The sequence below is a fragment of the Aulonocara sp. 'chitande type north' Nkhata Bay genome, linkage group LG16 (genome assembly GCF_057382095.1).
Source record: "Aulonocara sp. 'chitande type north' Nkhata Bay isolate Kocher_YH1m ecotype deep benthic linkage group LG16, A_spYH_male_GT1.1, whole genome shotgun sequence".
Classification (NCBI taxonomy): Eukaryota; Metazoa; Chordata; class Actinopteri; order Cichliformes; family Cichlidae; genus Aulonocara; species Aulonocara sp. 'chitande type north' Nkhata Bay.
The window spans coordinates 5,006,916-5,029,482 of NC_141359.1; the positions used below are offsets into that span (position 1 = coordinate 5,006,916).

At 40.9% G+C, this 22,567-nt stretch overlaps 1 protein-coding gene across 1 annotated transcript; it reads left to right on the forward strand.

Annotated features, from left to right (window-relative positions):
• Positions 1-236: 236 nt before the first annotated feature.
• c1ql2 (complement component 1, q subcomponent-like 2) lies at positions 237-1,817 on the forward strand. The gene is made up of 2 exons (XM_086266200.1): positions 237-1,105; positions 1,347-1,817. Exons 1-2 carry the CDS (start codon positions 524-526, stop codon positions 1,524-1,526), a joined length of 762 nt encoding a protein of 253 aa, XP_086122326.1. The 5' UTR covers positions 237-523; the 3' UTR covers positions 1,527-1,817.
• Positions 1,818-22,567: the final 20,750 nt, after the last annotated feature.

The following is a 22,567-nucleotide window of genomic DNA, read 5'->3' on the forward strand; positions in this document are numbered from 1 at the left end:
ACGGTCTCCTGGGGATTCAAAGTGTCAATAATGTGTCCTGATTCCTTCCGCTGAGAATTATGCAAAGGGATTTATAATTCATAAATAAAGATGACATGATTATTGCTGCCGCCTTAACGCAACAGGCTTTGCCCTCAACTTGCTGCGTCAACAGCTCCCGACTCCCCTCTCACTTTTTGGGGGGGGGGACGAACAAAACCTGCTGCAAGCGTCTTCTCGCTCCGAGATGCCATCCAGCTACGCCAAAACGAATATGTCAGCTGCGCAAAGTCAAGTGACAGCGGCACCGCGCTGAACGCTGCAGGCTGAAGAGGGCTCAGGGTGGCGTTGCGTTTGCTGTCCTCTCTCCTCCCTCTCTCTTTATGTTATCGTGGGACTGAGTGACTCGTTTAGGTCCGCTTTCTTTTCAAGTGAGCTTTTACTACCTTCCATAATTACGTCCCAAAGCAAAACGGACTTTATAGCGCTTGCTTCTCGGACTCTCCAGAGGAAGAGACTCATCGCTGCTGTGGTTGGAATCGTCATGGTTTTGACTCTCCTTATCGTGATTCCCCTGTTAGTCCAAACCTCTAAGACCGATGCGCACTACGAGATGATGGGCACCTGTCGGATGATCTGTGACCCGTACAACCCCAAACCTAGCACCGCGGCTTTGGAGGTCATGCAGGACCTGAGCGCCATTCCATCCCCCAGCTTTGTTCAAGGAGCTAAGGGCGAGCCAGGTCGGTCGGGGAAACCGGGGCCGAGGGGACCACCTGGCGAACCGGGACCACCGGGTCCGAGGGGGCCACCAGGGGATAGAGGATATTTTGGAAAGCTCGGGTATTCCGGAGTAGAGGGCACAGCGCGGACTGAGACTGCCGGAGAATTGGGCACGGCTATCGGCGGGGCAAAGATAGCGTTTTATGTGGGACTGAAAAATCCTCACGAGGGATACGAAGTGCTGCGCTTCGACGACGTTGTCACGAACCTGGGGAACCACTATGACCCGACGACCGGCAAGTTTACATGCCAGGTGTCCGGGATTTATTACTTCACCTATCATGTGCTGATGCGCGGAGGGGACGGGACAAGCATGTGGGCAGACTTGTGTAAAAACGGGCAGGTAAATACCCAATTGTTTGTTAAAAACCCGTGCTTTGTAAGCACAAATGTAAACTCTTAGTGATTGTTTATTGCATGAATGGACTTCACAACGGAGCTGTGCTGCGCAATTACGCACTCTCATTTCAAGTCAAGAGTCTAGTGAGGAACTATGTTCTGTATTCTGAATGGGTTGTTCTCGCTTTAGCTTAACCTGTCATGATTTGAGTAATGCTAATTATCTCCAATTATCTTTCATGCAGGTCCGGGCCAGTGCTATAGCGCAGGATGCAGACCAGAACTACGACTATGCCAGTAACAGCGTCGTCCTACATCTTGATTCCGGGGATGAGATTTATGTAAAGCTGGACGGCGGAAAAGCGCACGGTGGAAACAACAACAAATACAGCACGTTTTCAGGTTTCCTTCTGTACCCGGACTAATTTGGGAACGTCTACCCACTCCAACAGGCCGTGCGAGAGAAAAAAGCCTCTAAACACAGCTCATCAAACTGATGAAGAAAGCTGCCACCCAACAACAAAACCCCTGTCATTGTACTCAATTTTAAAAATCTAAGTTTCTTCAAAGGATATGGATTCTTCTTTTTATTTAAATTCTAGGAGTTCCCTTTTAAAACACGGGTGCTAATTATTTTTCCGTATCCTTTCCAGTGCATAGGAACCCCTTTGAAACACATTTCTGCCGGAGAAAGAAGTGAAATGAGTATAATACAAGATTCAGCAAATTATATATATATATATATATATATATATATATATATATATATATGTGTGTGTGTGTGTGTGTGTGTGTGTGTGTGTGTGTGTGTGTGTGTGTTAGGAACAAAGACTCTGTGTGTGTGTTTATAAGTGTGTGTTTACAGTGCAGATATTTAAACAATCAAACTGTGTGGATTTTGTGCATCACCGTGTCTATGGCTCAACTGTTGATGAGCCCCCCATCCCCTATACAGAAGACATTAATGCGTGAAGCAGTGCTAATTTATGGATATATAGTCTATTCAGATGTATGTTTTTATGTATTTATCTATTCAAGAAGAAATTACTAATATAAGCTGTAATTAACTGTCCATCTGTTGTTGCACGAATGTGTCAAGATTGCTTCACATTCCAGTATAAGTGTTGGTCAGTAATTTCAATAAATGGTAAATGGTAAATGGCCTGTATTTATATAGCGCTTTACTATCTTTAATAAAAGATTGTTTTCTATGATGGTATGGAGGGTTGTGACTGTCAGTAATAACAGCATGTTGTAGACATAGTGGAACCCCTGTGAGCAGGTGAAAAGTAATAAATACATAAGAAAAGTAGGTATATACAAATATATCAGAAATATATTGGAAACAAGACGTTAATGGTGCGTATGATGAATTCCTTAGAACAGGGGCAGGCAACCTTTCTGATGATGAGTGCCATCTAAAATTTCCTCAGAAGTCAATGTGCTCTATATGAACAGTTACACACTATATAGAACAACTTTATAGAATTATATTTGTTCGCAGATGTTTGCAGCTGTCAGCAAATAGTTTTCAGCTATTTTGAAATAAAAACAGACTTTTTATCCATAACAGCAAATGAACTGTACAACAGAAAATACAAATGCTATTTATGGTCTCCTCACAACAATGATAAGAAAAATAAACTGAGCCAATATGGCATGTTTGTTAATACAGAGATACACATGTTAATCTGATCTCTGGGCTCCCACTCAGAGACACAGGTCTCCGAGTGTCCAGCATTCAGAGGGTTACCTGAGGACTCATGTGAGAGAAAATCTGCTCACACAGACATGTAGAGCCAAATACTGTCAATAAGGCCTCTGCAATGTTCTGAAGACAGTTAAACTTGTCAAGTAGTGACGTCCAGCAGGTGAACATGCAGCTCCATGAACACGCACAGCTGTGGATTCCAGCTGCGTCTGTAGTTCTGCAAACTTTGACCCCCACAGAGTCGAGCTTTTCAGTTCAATCAGCTGTATTTTGATGTCCTCTGTGTCCAGCCAGTTAATACGAGACAAACCAGCTGTTCATTAAAGCTTCTGGTTTGATCAGAAAAGAAAAAAATTGGTCCAAACACCTGAAAGTCACGAAAACACATTGTGAATTCTGTCTCCAGTCTCCGTGTATTTCCGTGGTGCTGATGCTGCACTGAGCCGACAGCTCCTGAAGCATTTGAAGTGTCGGAATGTGGACATTTCAACATCGCTTGAAAAAACTGCCAGCTAGCAACGTCCCTCTCACCAGTAGGCAAAGTTATTTTTAGCCAATTACAAGTTGAATCTGGTAGTTGGGGTTGTTAGCTAAGATACCGCCATTAAGAAGCGGCACAACTAATGTGTCTATGCGAGCTGATTTGCGATGTGCACCGCTGCCCCGCCCATTCATTTTTTTAATGCACCTGCTCAGATTAACTCACTGCGTATGGTGCCCAGGGCTGGACTGGGACACAAAATCGGCATTTTGACAAGAGACCGGCCCACCAGGTATTATAGGAAAAGCCATAAAGCCTTTGAATGAAAACAAACGCTGTTGTGACAGTGATGTACGCTGTCTTGTTGGTATATATCTAGGATTTCTATACATTTTACGTCCGATAAAAACTTTTAAAGTCTTGCAAGTTAAAAAGTTGTAAGATTCAGAAACTTATTTATTAAAAACTAGACATTTTAAATGAGAAAAGTATTTCTTTGTGCCCCTTTGCCTGGCAAAACTTTGGTAGACCCGCCCCTGCACAGTCACTGTCACGGCCAGCGGGGACAGACCGTGTGGAGAGTGTGTTTGGTGGATCCAGGCGCGAACACAGGCGAGGAGACGGGAGTGAACCTAAACTGAAAGCGAGCCTTTATTTGGGCTGATGCAGAAGGGAGTAGACAAAACATAACAGGGACAGAGACTGCAACTAACCAAAAACCTAAACTGGAAAACACTAACCTGACTGAAAGGAATAACTATGATCACTGTGAACAGAATGCTGTGCAGATGCATGGAAACTGAACCAAGTGGCGTGACGAAACAGACATGAACATGACCTGCACGGAACCTCATCGTGCGGCTGCATGAAAAACAACATAAACCAAATGGCAAACATGAACTGCACAGAATCCTGAAAACCACTTAACTTGACCAGAGGGGAGGTACACAGACGACACGACAACGAACAAAGGAAGACTGAGGACTTAAATACACACATAAGGTGGGGGAAGTGGAGACACATGAGAACACAGCTGACTCCAATGAAACATAATGACAATACAGGGGAGAGTAACACTAGCTACAATGAACAAAGAACACCAGACTCTTACAAAATAAAACAGGAAACACGGAGACATGGAGATAAAACATGACATGAACTTAACCACATAGACATGAAACATGGATGCAGGAACCAGGGAGACTGAGTACAGGCGGAGATGACAGAAATAACTAAGAAATAAGGTCTGAACAGCAACCTGGGATTTAACTAGATTGAAAATGAATACAAAAAATACATAAAACTCAAACACTGGGTCACACCGTGACAGTTCCCTGCAAAAGTTAAATGTTTTAATTAAATCTAAGCAAAATGAAACATTTTTGAGATGTGCAGTTATTTAAATTTTGTTTGGGGTAAATTAAGCAATAGTTTGTTGAGCAGATTTAACAAAATTGTATGAGTGCCATGAAACATGAAGAAATCTAATAGATTTAACTGATGAAAACATTTTCATTTCAATCATTCTACACTTCCGCCCATAGTCCTTGTGCCACGTGCAGGACGCACAGGCTTCAGCAGTGGATGACCTCCACTTTGTCCGAGGTAAGATTATCTTAATTTGTTCAAAAATACGACACATTTTAAACAATAACGTATAGCAGTTAAAGCTCTAAACAGTATGATACGTCAAAAATAGATTAATAATGACCACTGTAATGACAGTATCGTATTTTTACACAAAATGGCACGAAGTGGACTGCTAGCATAAGGTCACTTTCCAAGCCTTCACAGCTGTGTTACTTCAGAGCTTTGACTAACCACGTTTTACCATATTAAAAAATATATCAATGATGTATTTGATGGGCTGTAACCTCCCTCATTTACTTTTAACATTTTATGAAAACTTTTGCACTGAGTGGTGAGTGATGTAGTTAAAATCATTTGTGTGGGGTTTTGTCAGTCACAGTTTTTCAAAGCTTTTGTGTTTGTGTGCAGTGTTTTTCTGCTGTGGTAATGAAGCTAAAGTGGCTCAGTCCAGCGACATAACTGGTTTTCATTTTCATGCTGTTGGAGCCCCGTGACTTTAGTGCAGGCACAGCTCACATAGAGGGATGATGGAGGTTCCAGTTAAACTTGGTCGATGTATCAGTGAGACCCATGCTCAGTCACGATGTTTCTGTAGAACGATCTTCAAGACAAAGGTACATTCAGGAAGTAATATAGTAATATGTGTTTAATCTGACAAAAGTCTTTCATAATTTCTATGTTTAACACCCAATGGTGTTTGGATACAGAGATGACCTTGTGTAGATTAAAAGGACCTCTTTTCAAGTATGGGAAGATATATACAGTATATAAATACTGTTATTTCATGTCATGATCTGTCACCAAGTTGTTCTTTTCAGTTGTTGGAAAATCCCTCAACTTAAATTCAGCTGATCAGTATGTAGACTATGCATTTTAAACAGGTTGTGATGGATGATTGTATTAAATTAAACTACTAGTTTTGAAATTGAAGCAGCAGAAAATGACTAAGTTGACCCTACTTAATCTAACTTAACTCTGCCCTTTTACATTTTATTCTAGGTTGAACGAGACAGAGCTCCATGTAATCACTGTTGACCAAATGGAGAAGTTGGTTCTTCCATCAGGATCCCACCAACAGTAGAGGAGCTGCAAAGTGTTGTGAAGGATACCTTTGGGATTTCAAACGACTTCAGTCTTCAGTATTTTGATCCAGAATTTCAGGACGACTTCACTATTCACAGAAGTGACCAGATAAGAGACAAAGACACTGTGAAGGTTGTTGGCATCACCCTGGTCATCCTGCCAGTTTTTGGGAGCCCCTCTGATCAACTGTCAACTGACTATGACTCATCATCCAATCCAGTTGTATCCAATGCAGACTCTGCTGCAACCACATCTTCTCAGGACACCATTATTCTCAAAAGGCAGAAGTTCAGAGAAAGTTGTGAGCCCTGGCCAAAGCTGTTCCCCATTCCACAGCCTGCATACGAAACTGAAATGTACCTGGAAAGAGCCACAGAGGAGTATAAAAAGAGTTGAAATCTTCTGCCCACCTCCAAAGTAAAGACATTCTCGAGAAGTTGGCTGAAACTTTATTTTCAATTAGGCCTATGGCCTATTCTTCCTATTATTTTGGGGCGAGCACTAGTGAAGAATTTCAGTGCATACAACGTAAATTAAGCAGAAAAATGTTATATTATAAATTTTGTATATGTTTTATATTCCACAATAAAAACAATTACTGCTTGAATGTTCTCTTTGTGAAATTGATTCATTTTACTCAGAAAAGAAGTTAAATTAATTTGATTTTCTCTTACTATTCAGTCATTATTTATAAAGTTTAATTGGAACATTATTGAATCCAATTTGAGTTTTACTTAAAAACAAATTTTTTTTTTTTTGGAATGGATATTTTAGTCATTTTTAACTAAACATTTGCCAGATTGTTAGTAAATTCAAAGTAATTTTTCTCAGAGATTAATTTCAAATGAATTAATTTTTTGTTACAATTAGGCAATTTTAACCTCCAATTTGGGATTTTATCCCTAAATCCAACACATATTTACAATTGAATTTTATTAATATCTACTTTTGTTTTTTGTTGAAATTTAATTAACACTTTATATACATTTTACATAAATCACTTGAAATTAGAATCTACTTAAGTAAATTAAGTGTCACTTTGTTGCCATAGGTTTTTAAAGTAACCTCTAGTCACAGTTTTTGCAGTGCAGGGTTGCCGACCCCTGCCTTAGAATATTTACACTATTGGATAATACAAAGTGTCCAATAAAGCAATATAGTGGGAAACAAATATAATGACTGTCCATGGATAACAAAAGGTCTGCAAAATGCATGTAAAAAGAAAAATGCAATATACATAGATTTCTTAAAGAGAACTGAAGATGCTGAAATTAGATAAATATACTAAGATATAGTAAAAAGGAATACTATAAGAAGCAATTAGATAATAATAGAAAAAATATTAAAAGATTATGGGAAATACTGAACAGTGTTAAAAATGTGGGGCTGGACTAAACACTATCCCAAGCATTTCACTGATAATGACCATGAAGAATAACTACACACCGAGAGTCAGTACGGGTTCAGATCAAGCACATCAACATCACTGGCACTATTAGATTCAACACATCACAAATTCTATAGAGAAAAAGCTTTATGTAGCTGGATTATTCATAGGCTTGAGAGATCATAATATATTAATAAGAAAACTGGAACGTTATGGTGTCAGAGGGCTAACTTTAAATCGAAGCTAGCCCTCTGACACTAAGCTAGTCCAGGACAGTTTGTGAAATTAAATGTTTTTGCTCCTTATGTATGCAGATTGCTTGTGGTGTACCCCAAGGGTCAGTTTTGGGCCCCAAATTCTTCAACTTGTACATTAATGACATTTGTAAAGTGTCCAAACTATTAAAAATGGTTCTCTTTGCTGACGATGCAAAGATTTTTTGCAGCATTTATTAGATGAGATGACAAATGAAATAAGTTAAGTGAAGTTCTGGTTTGATAAAAACTAATTATCATTAAATTTGAATAAAACTAAAATGATGTTATTTGGAAATAGTAATTTAAATATTCAAATAAATGGTGCTGATATTGAAAGAGTCAGTGAAATAAATATATTTCTGGGGGTAATAAGATGAAAAACTATATATTCAGAATCAAAAAGCACTGCAGTCCTAAACAAGGCAAAGCGGGTATTAGACAGGACATCACTTCCTATTCTACTGTTCACTGGTTTCACCTTACTTAAGCTATTGTGCAGACGTGTGGGGCAATAACTATAAAATTACATTACATTCACTTTTTACTCTTCAAAAAAAAGCAGCTCGAATCATCCACAATGCAGCTTACTGACTAAACTCACTATGTTACCGAATGAAATATTAAAATTTGCCGATCTAGTGAAATTCCAAACAGCACAAATTCCTTTTTGCTTTGAGAGAAAAGAAGTTATGATTTTCTCTTCTTTCTTTGCTAAATGAACTTTGATTATTGTTTACATGATTGAAATAAATTAACAACAGTACAGTAACATTAACAGAGTACCCGTGTCAGTCTTGATACTTACATGTCCTGCATCATCCTTCAGTCAAAAACAATCTCCAAACATGTTACGTGATTCTAAATACTGATGCACCTGTCAGGCATAACATTATGATCACTGATAAATGAAGTGAAAAACTCTTCATCAGGGCACCTGCTTGTGGGTGGGATATTATCAGGATTATTAGGAAGTAGGTGAACCTTTTGTCCTCAAAGTTGATGTTTTAGAAGCAGGAAAAATGTTTATTTTAATGCTCTGTGCCATTAACCACCAGGTTAATGATTAAACTTCATCTCTTTTCCTTTTACAACAGTGTCGCATTTGACTATTATTTTCTGTTTTTAGATTTTATAATGTCTCTGTGTGTCATAGGGATCACTTTCTGCCAAAGAAGAGTCATATAAGATGCCCCTTTTAGATTGGTCAGAGTTCTGCCTTCGTGTGATTGGTTATCTTGATTGACAGCGTTAGGGTAAGTCAATCCAGATAATGGAGAGGTATCCTGGGTCTGCTGAACAAGCTTCATAGTGTAGAACAGAGCATGAAGTAGATGCAACGCTCTGGCAGCAACTCTTTTTAGTCTTAAGAAGGCTGCAGATAATGGCTGCTTGCAAAACAGGTGAGTTAATCAGCAGAACGTTTCCAGGTGTGCGTGACCAGTAGGAGGAGGAACAAACTTGCAGGGTAACAATACACACACTCTCACACTGAATGGAGAAAGAATGAGAGGGTGCAAAAAAAAGAGACAGCTAGAAAAGGCAGGTCAGCACAGGAGGACCTGGGGACCAAGTGAAGCAGAGGGCGGAGAGCATTATTAATGATCCATGACTTTTGTTCAACATCTTCCTTCATACAGGGTCTCAGGATCTTTGACCAGCCACCTAAGTGTTCATATGAATTTCACCCAATGTATTTTTTGGAACAGTCCAACAGTTCCTCAAGGATACCAAAACCAAGGTCCTGGAGGGCCCGCACAGAACCCAGACCTTAATCCTATTGAGAATCTGTGGCGAGTGCTCAAAGTGACTCTTCCTGCTCGGAAACTGTGCAATTTGGACAAGCTAGAACAAGTTGCAATGGAGGAATGTCCCAAATCCCTCAGGAGACCTGTGCCAACCTGGTAAAGACCTACTCTAAGAGACTGTTGTCAGTTGTGGCTCAGAAAGGGTGAAGTATTGACTATTAATGGCCATGGGGCTAATCATTTTGGATGTCTCATTTTTGCCCTTTCTTGTTCCAACTTGGTGTATCAATAAAATATCCTAATTAAACTTAGTGGACATTGTTATTTTGGAAACAGATATTCATACTGAAATCAATTTCATAAGGGTTAAAAATTTTGGCCTCAACTGTGAGTACGACTACAGCAGACTACAAGGTAAGTGTCTTACATGGATAAAATCTAATGTTAACATCAAAAAAATAACCATGTGATAGTTGCACTGGCTAATGAATACTTAACATGGTGGTGTCCAGCTCCTTTAACAATCTAATATTAACACAATGAAAAATAAATGGGCAACATATAAGCTGCTTTCTGTATTATCTCAGAAGCTATGACAAATCAAGCTATGATGTTCTTACAGAATGAGGAAAAAAGTCACAACATTTCAACTGCCAAACATACAAAGAGCTGGAAACCGGAACGCTGGTGTCATATTTCTGCTTTGTTTAGCGCGGCCCTTTGAATTCCTGTGACAATGGCATTCATTAAAGAGTAAATTATTTATCAAAACCCTGGTTTTAGTTGGCCTATCAATACAATATAAAAACTGGTATATAGCTTGAAGTCCACACTTTGAAGACAAGTTGAAACAGAGACTTGACACAGCTGCATGCTACGCTACATCTTAAGGCCGTGTGATTTGGACACACCGGCACGACTCCAGAGGGTTAAAGTACATGACCAAGTCTTCAAACAGCTGAGACCTGAGTAACTCCTGCACAAGCTCTTCGTGCCTCGTGGTTATTGCTTGATTGTTTCACAGCTCTTGATTAGCATGACCTTCTTTTCTTCCTTCTGAATGAAAATTAGAATGACAAATTTCCAACATATTCCTGTAGCATGCGCCGACCACATCTTTTTCCTCACTTTTTTGTAGTGAAATCTGTCCCCGAAGCTTTCTATTCACTCTATAGTCCCTTTATTTTCTCTCTGAGATAAACCTATTTTAAACTGTTGCCTCTTGTCAGAAAAAGTTAGCGTGCAATGGCCAATGCTCGCCAGCAGCACCATCCACCTCCCCTGTTTGTTTCTCAGTGACAAACACTGACAGCGAGCGTCTTCTTGTTTTATTAGTGCCGGTGCAGAGGGAATGGAGCATCTATGTCAGAGCCCCTGCTCAGGTGTCAATCAGACACATAAAGCACACACCTGCCTGCACCCAAGCTCTTCTGAAGCAGCCTAAATGAGAAAGGCAGAAAAGGAACAAATCGAGTGTTTTATACCAGCTACTGTGGTGCACCGTTTGTAAATTTTTGTGCATAGCTATAAAAACCTGTTGCCTCTCATTTAGCAGAAGGTCTTGTGAGACAGAAATGGGGGTGATGGGAAACCAGTATATCTTATGAAATGTGACAGCTGTCAACAGGCAGAGACCTTCTGCCACAGTGGCTCACGCAGGGTTTACTTTGGATTCAGAGCTCTGATTTGTATGAATTGTGAAACATTTACCATAAAAAGCCATTTACCTCACAGAGTGAAGTGCCTCTTAAAGGGAAAACATTTCACCCATTAAGATGAGCCTTATTTGTTTTCACCAGTCTTCTTTTCTAGATAGTCTGCAGCTATACAGTCACATCATTTTTAATAATATAACATAGAAAGACGGTGGCACGGTGGTTAGCACTGTTGCCGCACAGCAAGAAGGTCCTGAGTTTAATTCCACCATCAGGCCGGGGTCTTTCTGTGTGGAGTTTGCATGTTCTCCCCGTGTTTGCGTGGGTTCCCTCCGGGTACTCCGGCTTGCTCCCACCGTCCAAAGACATGCAGCTTGTGGGGATAGGTTAATTGGATAATCCAAATTGCCCATAGGTGTGAATGTGAGTGCGAATGGTTGTCTGTCCCTGTGTGTTGGCCCTGTGACAGACTGGTGATTTGTCCAGGGTGTACCCCGCCTCTCGCCCTATGACAGCTGGGATAGGCTCCAACGCCCCCCGCGACCCTGAAAAGGAGAAGCAGAAGCGAATGGATGGATGGATGGAACATACAATGAGCAGAGTGGGCTATGATTGCTCTTCGATATGTTCTGTGAAATCTGAAATTCTATAAAAAAAGGAGATTTCTTGTTATAATAATTGACCATGAATACAAATGAGTAAAAAAAAAAAGAAACTGTCTAAATATCATGTCAAATAAACTGAAAGAAAAAATGTCAGTAGCTGATAAGACCTGACTGACCAACCCGTGCATCACCTGGAATGCAGAACTCTACAAGATCAAAATGACCCTATGAGCATTCATCAGAAATCAGGTGGGGATGTGGAGAACAACACTAGAGGCCAACTTCAAGCCAAAGTGCACAAGTAACCGTCAAGTGCAAGATTTACCAAAGAGATGCTCTGTCCCCACTGCTGTTCTGCATATGCATCCTCTCAGCTAGATCATCAACAAGACTGGCTACGATTAATGATTACAGAATAGAGCAAATGTCAGCCTCCTCCTGCAAATGGATGACATCAAGCTGTATGACAGGAGTGAATCAGACACTGGGACCTACACCACTGACATCAGAACTTAATTTGCAATAGAGAAGTATAGTTGGTTGGTATCTAGGAGAGGGGAGGTGGTCAGAACTGAGAGGAAGGCAGCACAGATCATTCCCTCACCTGATCTGTTCATTAACTTGACCGACCATCGACTCTATAAAACTCTGAGGAACAAACTGAAAGATAAGGTTGCAACCTAATACAATACCTTTTAAAGGCACAATTCAATTAACTAAGCACAAGGTGTTTTATTTTATTTTGTAAAGGCCCAGGTTGTAATCTCTGTTATGAAGCGGTTACCTGTTGAAAACTAAAGTCACAGTTTACTGAAACTCCTGTGTGTTATGATTATTCGCACTCATATCCAGCTCCTGCCGAACCGAGAGTGAGGTAACTTACCCAGGAGAGGGTTACACCTCCAACCTTGTCTACCACAGACACAGGGTTGAGGTTGGAGCTGAGAAGACGATGTTCTGGGTAGGCTGCTAACCTCTCCACAGGATCCTCAACCTGAGTCTACAATTTGGGGTGGGTGGTGGCGGGTGATGTATTTGAGGCTGAGTGATGGGATTGTAAAAATAAGATCGTTAGGCTGTGTCTCCTTACACAAAAGTAACTTTAACATTAGCTGGCAAACAACAGTTACTTCATGAGATTAAAGTCATCTCACTTTGGTCAAATAATGTAAATACAATATGACCAACATTAAATTTATTGGATTATTATGAAAGAAATTTCATTCAAAAATTACAGCAGTGAAATTTAACTCAGTTTCAGTAAAAAATTCAAGGAGCTCTGAGTTCGTATCACTTTCCCATCTCAAACAAAGGCAGGAAAATAACCTTGCTAACATTAACATTAGCGTAATGAATGGGAGGGCAGACCTCGAAGGATACATCTGACCCATCTATCAAATCCGGGGAAAAGGAGGCCACATTTGGAAGACGCTTCAAATTAGAACACCCTTCGGCACTTTGCTGTAACCTAACTGACCTTAAAATATGGCCTTCGAAGGATGCAGACGCGGAAAATGGACCCAACGGTGAAGTCCACTTTGAATCGAATAAAAACACATTTTATTGTCACTGTGCATATACACTGAAATTGTAGGTGCTCCACAGTAACTGTGCATGGTGTAATAATATAAATAGTACGACAGCAAGAATAAGTAATAGAAAAGAGGAGTGTATACAACAGGAGAAATACATACAAAACAGGAGGAAGGCATATAATAGAAAGACACACAGAGGAAAGGTTGCAAAGTGCTTGAAAGTAGTGCAAGTATTTGTTTGGGGGGTCCTAAAGTCTACCGTCATCTCCACAGTCAGTGATCCACTGAGGTGGGCACAGTGAGCTGGGTAAGCTTCTGGTGGAGGAAGTCTAGTATTAGTGTTGAAGGGCGAGCTGAAGTCCACAAACAAGATCCTGGCATACGTTGGTCAAGGTGATGCAGGGTGTAGTGCAGTCCTGTGTTCACTGCATCCTTGGCCGACCTGTTTGCAAACTGTAAGCTGCAGACTGCAGGGGGTTCAGCAGGGGCTCTGTGATGTTCTTCAGGTGGCTCAGTACTAGTCTTTCATGACATTCAGACATGCCTGTAGTCATTTAATTATGTGATGGTGGACTTTAGGACCGGGAGGTCCTGGAGCGCTTCAAGCAGGAGGGCACTTCACACAGCTCAGAGGGAGAATCTGGCCATCTGTTCATGACCTCAAGCTGAAGTGCAGAACGGTTCTGCAGCAGGACAATGGTCCAAAACGCATCAGCATGTCCACCTCTGAATTGCTTAAGATAAAATAGGGACCTGAATCTGATTGGGATGCTGTGGCAAGACCTTAAAAAAGTGGTTCATCCTCAAATTATGGCTGAATTCTACAAAGACGCGTAAAATTACTAGTTATCGCAAACACTTGATTGCAGTTGTTGTTTGACACCACTCTATGACCTCAGATTTCACATTGCCCCCAGCAATAATAAATAATAATGAACCATAATAAAATAAATACCTTTAAAAGGAAAGGAGGGCTGAGCAACAATGGTGAAAAACCTGCAGATTAGCTTGGAGCTGATGTACTCTGGATATAAGGGAGCTAGAATATATCCCATTTTCACTCCTTGGACCAAGATGCTAGCACTGCAAGAAGAAACCCAGTCACACACTCTGCCCTGGCTCAGCATTGCATTTATGACCAATTTAGCCCAGCAGTAATTATTCAGAATGTATTCACCAGTATTTCTCAGAGTTTAAATTGATCGCCCACCCTCCAGATTCGCAATTAGAGACACAGCACCTTCAAAGATAAACACTTTAAAACAAGGCTGTAGCTCACCATCTTGAGACTTTTCCCCACATAGCACACAGGTCTGGGCCAGACCTGGTATCAAGCTGGCACTGCTGGCTGACTTCTGGCGTGATAAGACGTATGTCATCCAGATATGGGCCAGGCCTTTCATAGATGGCACTGTCTATGCGATGGCATGCCACATCTGGCCCAATTGTGGTTTGGTGTATGTGGCCCAGGCTCATAGAAAACAGGTCTTCCCTGGATCCGGCATCAAGCTGGCACTTCTGACTGACCGTTGTCATGGCAGGGTGTGTGTCAACCAGATGCGGGCCAGGTCTGGCAATAACGGCACTATTTATGTTCCTATTTTCCTATTTTAGTTAGAAGACCCAAATGCCATGTTGCAATGCTATACTGCTATGGTAGCCAACGTTTCAAATGCAGGTTTGACAGGTTTGTGAGTTTACACTATATCTAAAACCTAGTGACAGTTTATTCATACTGTAGTGGCTGTAGCTCAGGTGGTAGAGCAGGTCACCTACTGATTGGAAGATTAGTGGTTCGATCCCTCGCTCCTCCAGTTTGCATGTCAAGAGTATGAATGTAGTTAGGAAGCACTCAGTTTAGAGAAAATGGGTGTATGTGGCACTTTGAGTAATCTGGGAGAGTAGAAAAGCGCTACATAAGATTCAGTCCATTCACTGTCTGAACAGGGTTTTGTCATGTTACTTTTGCACTATCATATTCTGGCACATGATGTTATTACATGGCTTGATTAAGGTACACATTAGGCTGACATCTGGGGCCAGAGCTGAAACTGTTCTGGGCCAGCACAGGGCCAGCTGTGTGTCTGCAACTGGAGGTTCACACAGCTGCATTCTCACCTGAAAATATCTTAAAAGTTTATTTTGTGACCCAGAAAGAGTAATAAGAGTGATATTAAAGCTAAGTAGTAGTCGCCATTGTTAGAAACTGGAATTGGCTAGGCCATGCTATGAATTCTGGGCCATCAGTTCCATGAAGGACAGTGTCATCCACACCATGCAACATGCAGGGCAAATGGGCTGCATTGGAGTACATTTGCAATTGGTGAAAAACTGTCTCCATACACTTACCAAGGGGAATCTACACAAATCAACACATCTATAGCATGAGTCACTGCCATGCTGCATAAGGGGAGCTAAGAGTTCTGTGGTGCTGTGTCATCTGCACAGTTACTCCAGCTCCATCTCTAACAACATTCAAATTCATAAGCAAAGACTAGTATAGTGATACTTGAGCTTGAATAAAATGTCATCACTTTCTACTTTAGATTACAAGATATTTAACTTGCCTTCCCATCTGTGGTGACTTCTATCCTCACAGTTTGCCATAAAAAGTGGGATGTCTGTAAGAGCTGCAGTAATAGCTGCTGTTGTTAGATTGGCATGTCACAGATAAAGGCATTTTCTTCTCAAGGCACTGCAGCTGAGCCCACAACAGCCATCTGTAGACCTCAGGATAAATTTATATTTAAACACTGCAGATGCTGATAGTGTGCACCAGCTGATATCACACCATTGTCATCCTCAGTGTTACTCTTACCCACCCTCACCCAGTTTTTACAAAAGAACTTCACATATCAAAATCATATGCTCATCTACTTCCTCATTATTCAACAATCCAACACATGTCAAGAACAAAACAAAGCAATACTAAGAATACGTTTAACATTTTACACGTGTATGGTAAGCATCATCATCAAACGTAACTGTATTGTTTTAGCTAGTCCTCTTTTTTCCTCGTACCAACAACTTTCATTGAAATCAACCGGAGCAAATATCCAGCTCACTGGACTGACTGTGCCACGGTCCCTCAGGCCTTCTGAGCTGCCTGCTCCAGGCTTTGGTTCCTCTCTGTCTCCCGCTCCTTTCTCTATTCTTGTGTGTCTGTGTCTATGTTCATGGGTGGAACTCATCACGGGTTCCCGGCTCTGGCTGAACACACCTGCAGCAATCACCCACCTGCTCCAGATCTCATCAGCAGGCCAATGCTGAGCCAGATTATTTGAAACTGTGAACAGAAGTAAAGTTTTCTGGTCGTCAGTCCAGCTGTTTCTTTTTCAGCCTGGATCAAAGTGGTGGATGACTGACAACCAGTGTTAGATTTAAGCGTTCCAAACTAACATGTTAACAAAGTAAAACATTACTGCAATACTGTAAAATATGATATTTCACAGTATTATAATTTGGGGAATGTTTTACACGTTTATTTCTTAGAATTTCTTAGTATGTATACGCTGCTGGGCCCTCTGTAAGGGCATTGTCATTGTCTTGCCACTTGTCGTTGACTCTTGGTGAGATGACTTTAAGATAATCAGTTGCTGTTGGTTTAAATTCAACCAGAAGGCGACAAAATGCTCACTGTCCTCTTGTTTTGTGTTAACACATGTTTACATTCAGGCCCATGATCAGCGCATGAGCACTGCACTGTGGTGGTGATGCTGTTGTCCAGACTGTTCACTCATTCTTCAAAAAAACAAACAACAAAAAGAAAAACTTTGGTTTCCTAATCCGGTGACATGAGAGGACATTCATGTCAAAGCAGTTGCTGTGGAAGTGCCTTGTGTGGGCTGGTAGAGGCCGGTTGATGTTGAAGCTTGTTTTTCATGGTCAGAGTTGGGTGGTGGTGAAGGTGGAGTGTCTTGATGTCATCTCAATCATCCCGATAAGTATTTCTGGGGACTGATTGGGGAAACCTGCAGTCAGCTGAGACTGAAGAAGTCCCCCGGGTGAGTGACGAAACGTTTCTCCCACTGAAAGACAGAATCAGCTTTTGGTGAAGGTAGTCTTTGGCTCCTGGATATGCAGTGCTGTGCAAAAGTTTTAGGCAGGTGTGAAAAAAATGCTGTAAACAAAGAATGCTTTCAGAAATATAAATGATGGTTTATTGGCCCCAAATGTATTCTGCAGCAGGACAAAACATACAGCCAAAGTCTTTAAAAACTATCTTCAGCGTGAAGAAGAACAAGAAGTACTGGAAGTGATGGTATGGCTCCCACAGAGGCCATACCATCAACATCATTGAGTGTGTCTGGGATTAGAGACAGAAGGATGTGAGGAAGCCTACAACCACAGAAGATCTGTGATTAGTTCTCCAAGATGTTTGGAACGACCTACCAGCCGCGTTCCTTCAAATACTGTGTGCAAGCGTACGTAGAAGGATTGCTGCTGTTTTGAAGGCAAAGGGTGCCTTCATTCACTGCATTTTGTTGATTGGTGTAAATTGTAATTGTTTTGTTATGCTACTACTTGTTTGACTCTTATAAGTAATACTTACTTTGAGCTGGCTTTATGTTTAGGTATTAGAGCTCTCCATATTAGCTCCTAGTGCTATCCACTCGTCATCTCACAGAGCCAATCTCTAGATTCTCAATGATTCAGTGAATTCAGCACTTATGTAACCCACACTGCTGTTAACCCGCGTCTGCCTGTGGCCATCAGCCCAAACCCATTGTGCTTACAGAACCTTCCTCTGAATGACCCTCTTACCACACACAAAATAATTTCAAATTTCTTAAACCAAATAACTCTCATATACAGTGGGGCAAAAAAGTATTTAGTCAGCCACCGATTGTGCAAGTTCCCCCACTTAAAATGATGACAGAGGTCAGTAATTTGCACCAGAGGTACACTTCAACTGTGAGAGACAGAATGTGAAAAGAAAATCCATGAATCCACATGGTAGGATTTGTAAAGAATTTATTGGTAAATCAGGGTGGAAAATAAGTATTTGGTCAATAACAAAAATACAACTCAATACTTTGTAACATAACCTTTGTTGGCAATAACAGAGGTCAAACGTTTACTATAGGTCTTTACCAGGTTTGCACACACAGTAGCTGGTATTTTGGCCCATTCCTCCATGCAGATCTTCTCGAGAGCAGTGATGTTTTGGGGCTGTCGCCGAGCAACACGGACTTTCAACTCCCGCCACAGATTTTCTATGGGGTTGAGGTCTGGAGACTGGCTAGGCCACTCCAGGACTTTCAAATGCTTCTTACGGAGCCACTCCTTTGTTGCCCGGGCGGTGTGTTTTGGATCATTGTCATGTTGGAAGACCCAGCCTCGTTTCATCTTCAAAGTTCTCACTGATGGAAGGAGGTTTTGGCTCAAAATCTCACGATACATGGCCCCATTCATTCTGTCCTTAACACGGATCAGTCGTCCTGTCCCCTTGGCAGAAAAACAGCCCCATAGCATGATGTTTCCACCCCCATGCTTCACAGTAGGTATGGTGTTCTTGGGATGCAACTCAGTATTCTTCTTCCTCCAAACACGACGAGTTGAGTTTATACCAAAAAGTTCTACTTTGGTTTCATCTGACCACATGACATTCTCCCAATCCTCTGCTGTATCATCCATGTGCTCTCTGGCAAACTTCAGACGGGCCTGGACATGCACTGGCTTCAGCAGCGGAACACGTCTGGCACTGCGGGATTTGATTCCCTGCCGTTGTAGTGTGTTACTGATGGTGACCTTTGTTACTTTGGTCCCAGCTCTCTGCAGGTCATTCACCAGGTCCCCCCGTGTGGTTCTGGGATCTTTGCTCACCGTTCTCATGATCATTTTGACCCCACGGGATGAGATCTTGCGTGGAGCCCCAGATCGAGGGAGATTATCAGTGGTCTTGTATGTCTTCCATTTTCTGATGATTGCTCCCACAGTTGATTTTTTCACACCAAGCTGCTTGCCTATTGTAGATTCACTCTTCCCAGTCTGGTGCAGGTCTACAATACTTTTCCTGGTGTCCTTCGAAAGCTCTTTGGTCTTGGCCATGGTGGAGTTTGGAGTCTGACTGTTTGAGGCTGTGGACAGGTGTCTTTTATACAGATGATGAGTTCAAACAGGTGCCATTCATACAGGTAACGAGTGGGGGACAGAAAAGCTTCTTACAGAAGACGTTACAGGTCTGTGAGAGCCAGAGATTTTCCTTGTTTGAGGTGACCAAATACTTATTTTCCACCCTGATTTACGAATAAATTCTTTACAAATCCTACCATGTGGATTCATGGATTTTTTTTTCACATTCTGTCTCTCACAGTTGAAGTGTACCTCTGGTGCAAATTACTGACCTCTGTCATCATCTTAAGTGGGGGAACTTGCACAATCGGTGGCTGACTAAATACTTTTTTGCCCCACTGTAAATACGATACAGTCAGAAGTTCAAGTTGATCTCAGCTGCTCTCCAGTCTGCATATCTGGATACTTTCAGCAGTGACTTTGTCTGCTCTCAGTTGTCAGCCGTTTGTCTCCTCAATCAGCTACTCTGAGGAAATTGATCTTTCAGACTCACTGAGTCTACCTGCAGTTTTTTCTAAATCAACATAAAAGCAGAGAAGAAATCATCCGTGTTACTAAGATTGCTGTGGAAAAATACATTGAGCATACTTTAAGTTGCTTTCCCATATGTTTCACAGCACGGCATGAACAACAGCTTCCCATTTTACTGACACACTAGCTCATCTATCTATATTCTGTTATTTAAACTTTAAGTGTACATATTGGATATTTTTCAACTTTTGTCTACCCAGACACGACCTACAATAGTTCCAGATTGTTCTCAGTCTCATTCAAGTTCACAGACACTTTCAATGACAATTATTTTCTTCCTACCTTTTAAATGAGTCAGCAGATCCCTCCGCATCATCCAGTCAGTGGTTCTGGCCTTACGAATATCCAGACCACGCTGTCTTACAGTGGTGGGGTTGAAGGCTTCGTTTTTACAGTCCCTGTGCATGTTCCTCATTTCTGAGAAAAAAGGAAAGTGCTGGGATGTAGGATCCACAGGACCAAAATGTCGGATATATCCAAAGCTGACACTACTTTAATAAAAAACAATGACACTTTTTTTTATATTTTTGCAAGAAGGAAGCTCAGGGGCAGTCCCATCAGCCATCCTGATCTCTACTGTGGGTTTCTTAGTACTTTCAGACACACGGCTTAGATACAAGGTCACATAGAGTTCAGTGATATTTTTCTCCAGAGCAGTCATAATCCTTTTGTCTTCTCTCGTGTCCTATCACACGTTGTTCCTCTTTCTTGAGAGGGTGTGATAACTGAAACAGAGACACTTAAACAATGGTTTACAAGTACACATATTTCTCAAAACCTTCTTAACATACGCTCTTCGAGTTGCTTGGAATAGTCCAGTGGACCGCCTACCGCTACGCTAATGGCTGCTGGTTGAATCTCTGCAGGATTAAGTCAGCTGCAGGCATCATCACTGACCAGAGCAAAGAGCTAGAACGGCTGGGTGAAACACTACCTAGATCAGTATGCTACCCAGAACGTGGTGGCCAATGCTTAAATCTGGGACTCTCCACCATTTGACCTTAGAACTGAAGAAGCTTCTTGGATCAGAGGTGAAATGTCTTCAAACAACTTAAAGAAGTCCAGACGCTTTTCTTTGCAAGCTCCTTTGTCTATTTCCTGCATTATTTACTTACTTATTGTACTTTCATGCTTATTACTCACCAGTCGACTGTTGTGTTCAGTGCTTTCGTCCTCCGACAAGAAAGCCTCATTTCTGCTGTTCAGTACTGAAGAAATGTAAACTTTTACAAAAGATGCCAAAATGCAAAACACTCAGCTGTGTCTGTAATCAAACCTCTGTAACTTTGCTCTGCTTCACTTCAGCAGCATCAGTAATGTTCATATGATGATTCATGGTTTTCTTCAGTTTTTGTTCTACTGCTGAATATTTTTAAGGTTATCTTTTATAAAAAGCCAGGCCAGAAAAAATCGCCTTTATGTTTTTCTGTTTGATCCTCAGTTACTCCAGTCTTTGAAGAACCAAATCCAAGTTTGTGTAGAACTGCAAGTAAAAATCTCCAGTTTACCTGGTTTCTAATGTGTTGATGGAGCAATAATCTCTTATTAGTCTGCATGTATTACTGCTGGATGTCAGCCTATGATAAAACCTGTCGGTCAGGATGTATTATGAATTGAGTGGGTTTTTTTTATCGTCTGGCAAGCTATCGATCATCATTAGCCCACTTCTTAAGCCAGGCAAAGCTCCAACTCTTCCACTCGGCTACTGCCCAGTTTCACTTACAAATGAAAGCAGAGTACATGATAAGTGTGTGACCGTTCTGAAAAAAGGAGGTGCTAATGTAGGACAAACTTCTTTGTAAAACTGCTTGGTCACCTTTTGGACCTGAGCCTTTGGTTGGGAGACGCTGTAGGGCTTTGTGAAATTCAGACATTGGAAGAGATGAATCCAGAACCACAATCTGTTCATCATTTAGTTTGGGTAAATTTATATAGTTAAAAAATATTCAATGACAGCATCAGATGGAAATCTGTGGCATGTATAAAGGTTTATAAAACTTTTTAAAATATTTATTTATTTGTTGTGGATCATGAGTAACGTTTTCAGTCGAATCCTTAATAGAATAAACAGTTGATTTTTTTTTTTTAATTTTCTTTCTTTCAGATTTGTTGCCATGGTTAAAGTTCTCCAAGTGCATTCTCTGCACCAGAAATGTTGTTTTCTATTTTTAATAATAATAATAATAATAATAATAATAATAATAATAATAATTATTATTATTATTAAATATTTATTTTATTTATTTTATTTATTTTTCTCATGAGAACAATCTCCTCCTATTATAAACGTGGCATCAGAGTGAAGAATGCAGGAAAAGGAGGGGTCAAAATCACCTGATCCTTATATACGAGAAAGACTCTGACCCATATTTTAAATACTTAAATAAAGTATTATAAATCAACCTGCTGGATCTGTAGTAGTGTTGTTAGCGGTGAAATTAATTTTTCTGTTAGTTAACATGGTTACGCCTCTTTGTTTTTAGTTGGAACAGGCTGAGAACGTGTGAGTGTGTTTCGGACATCTGAGTCTCTTGTCTACCTTTGACTGTGTTGGTGTGTGGGACTGTAGCCCCAGGTTTATACTGGTACTGGTCATTATAAACCAGCGTGTTTCAGGTCATTTTATAGAGTAAGAGGAAAGTAATGTTATGAGAAGTGTAATGAATAATTTTCTCCACTGACTAATTAAGTAATGCACTGCATTACATTTAATGAATGTGTAATGTTTATGTGAGTAATACATTACTTTTCTTTGAGTAATGGCCCAACACTGATCACAACAAAGAGAGGAAACACATCCAAGATGCACAA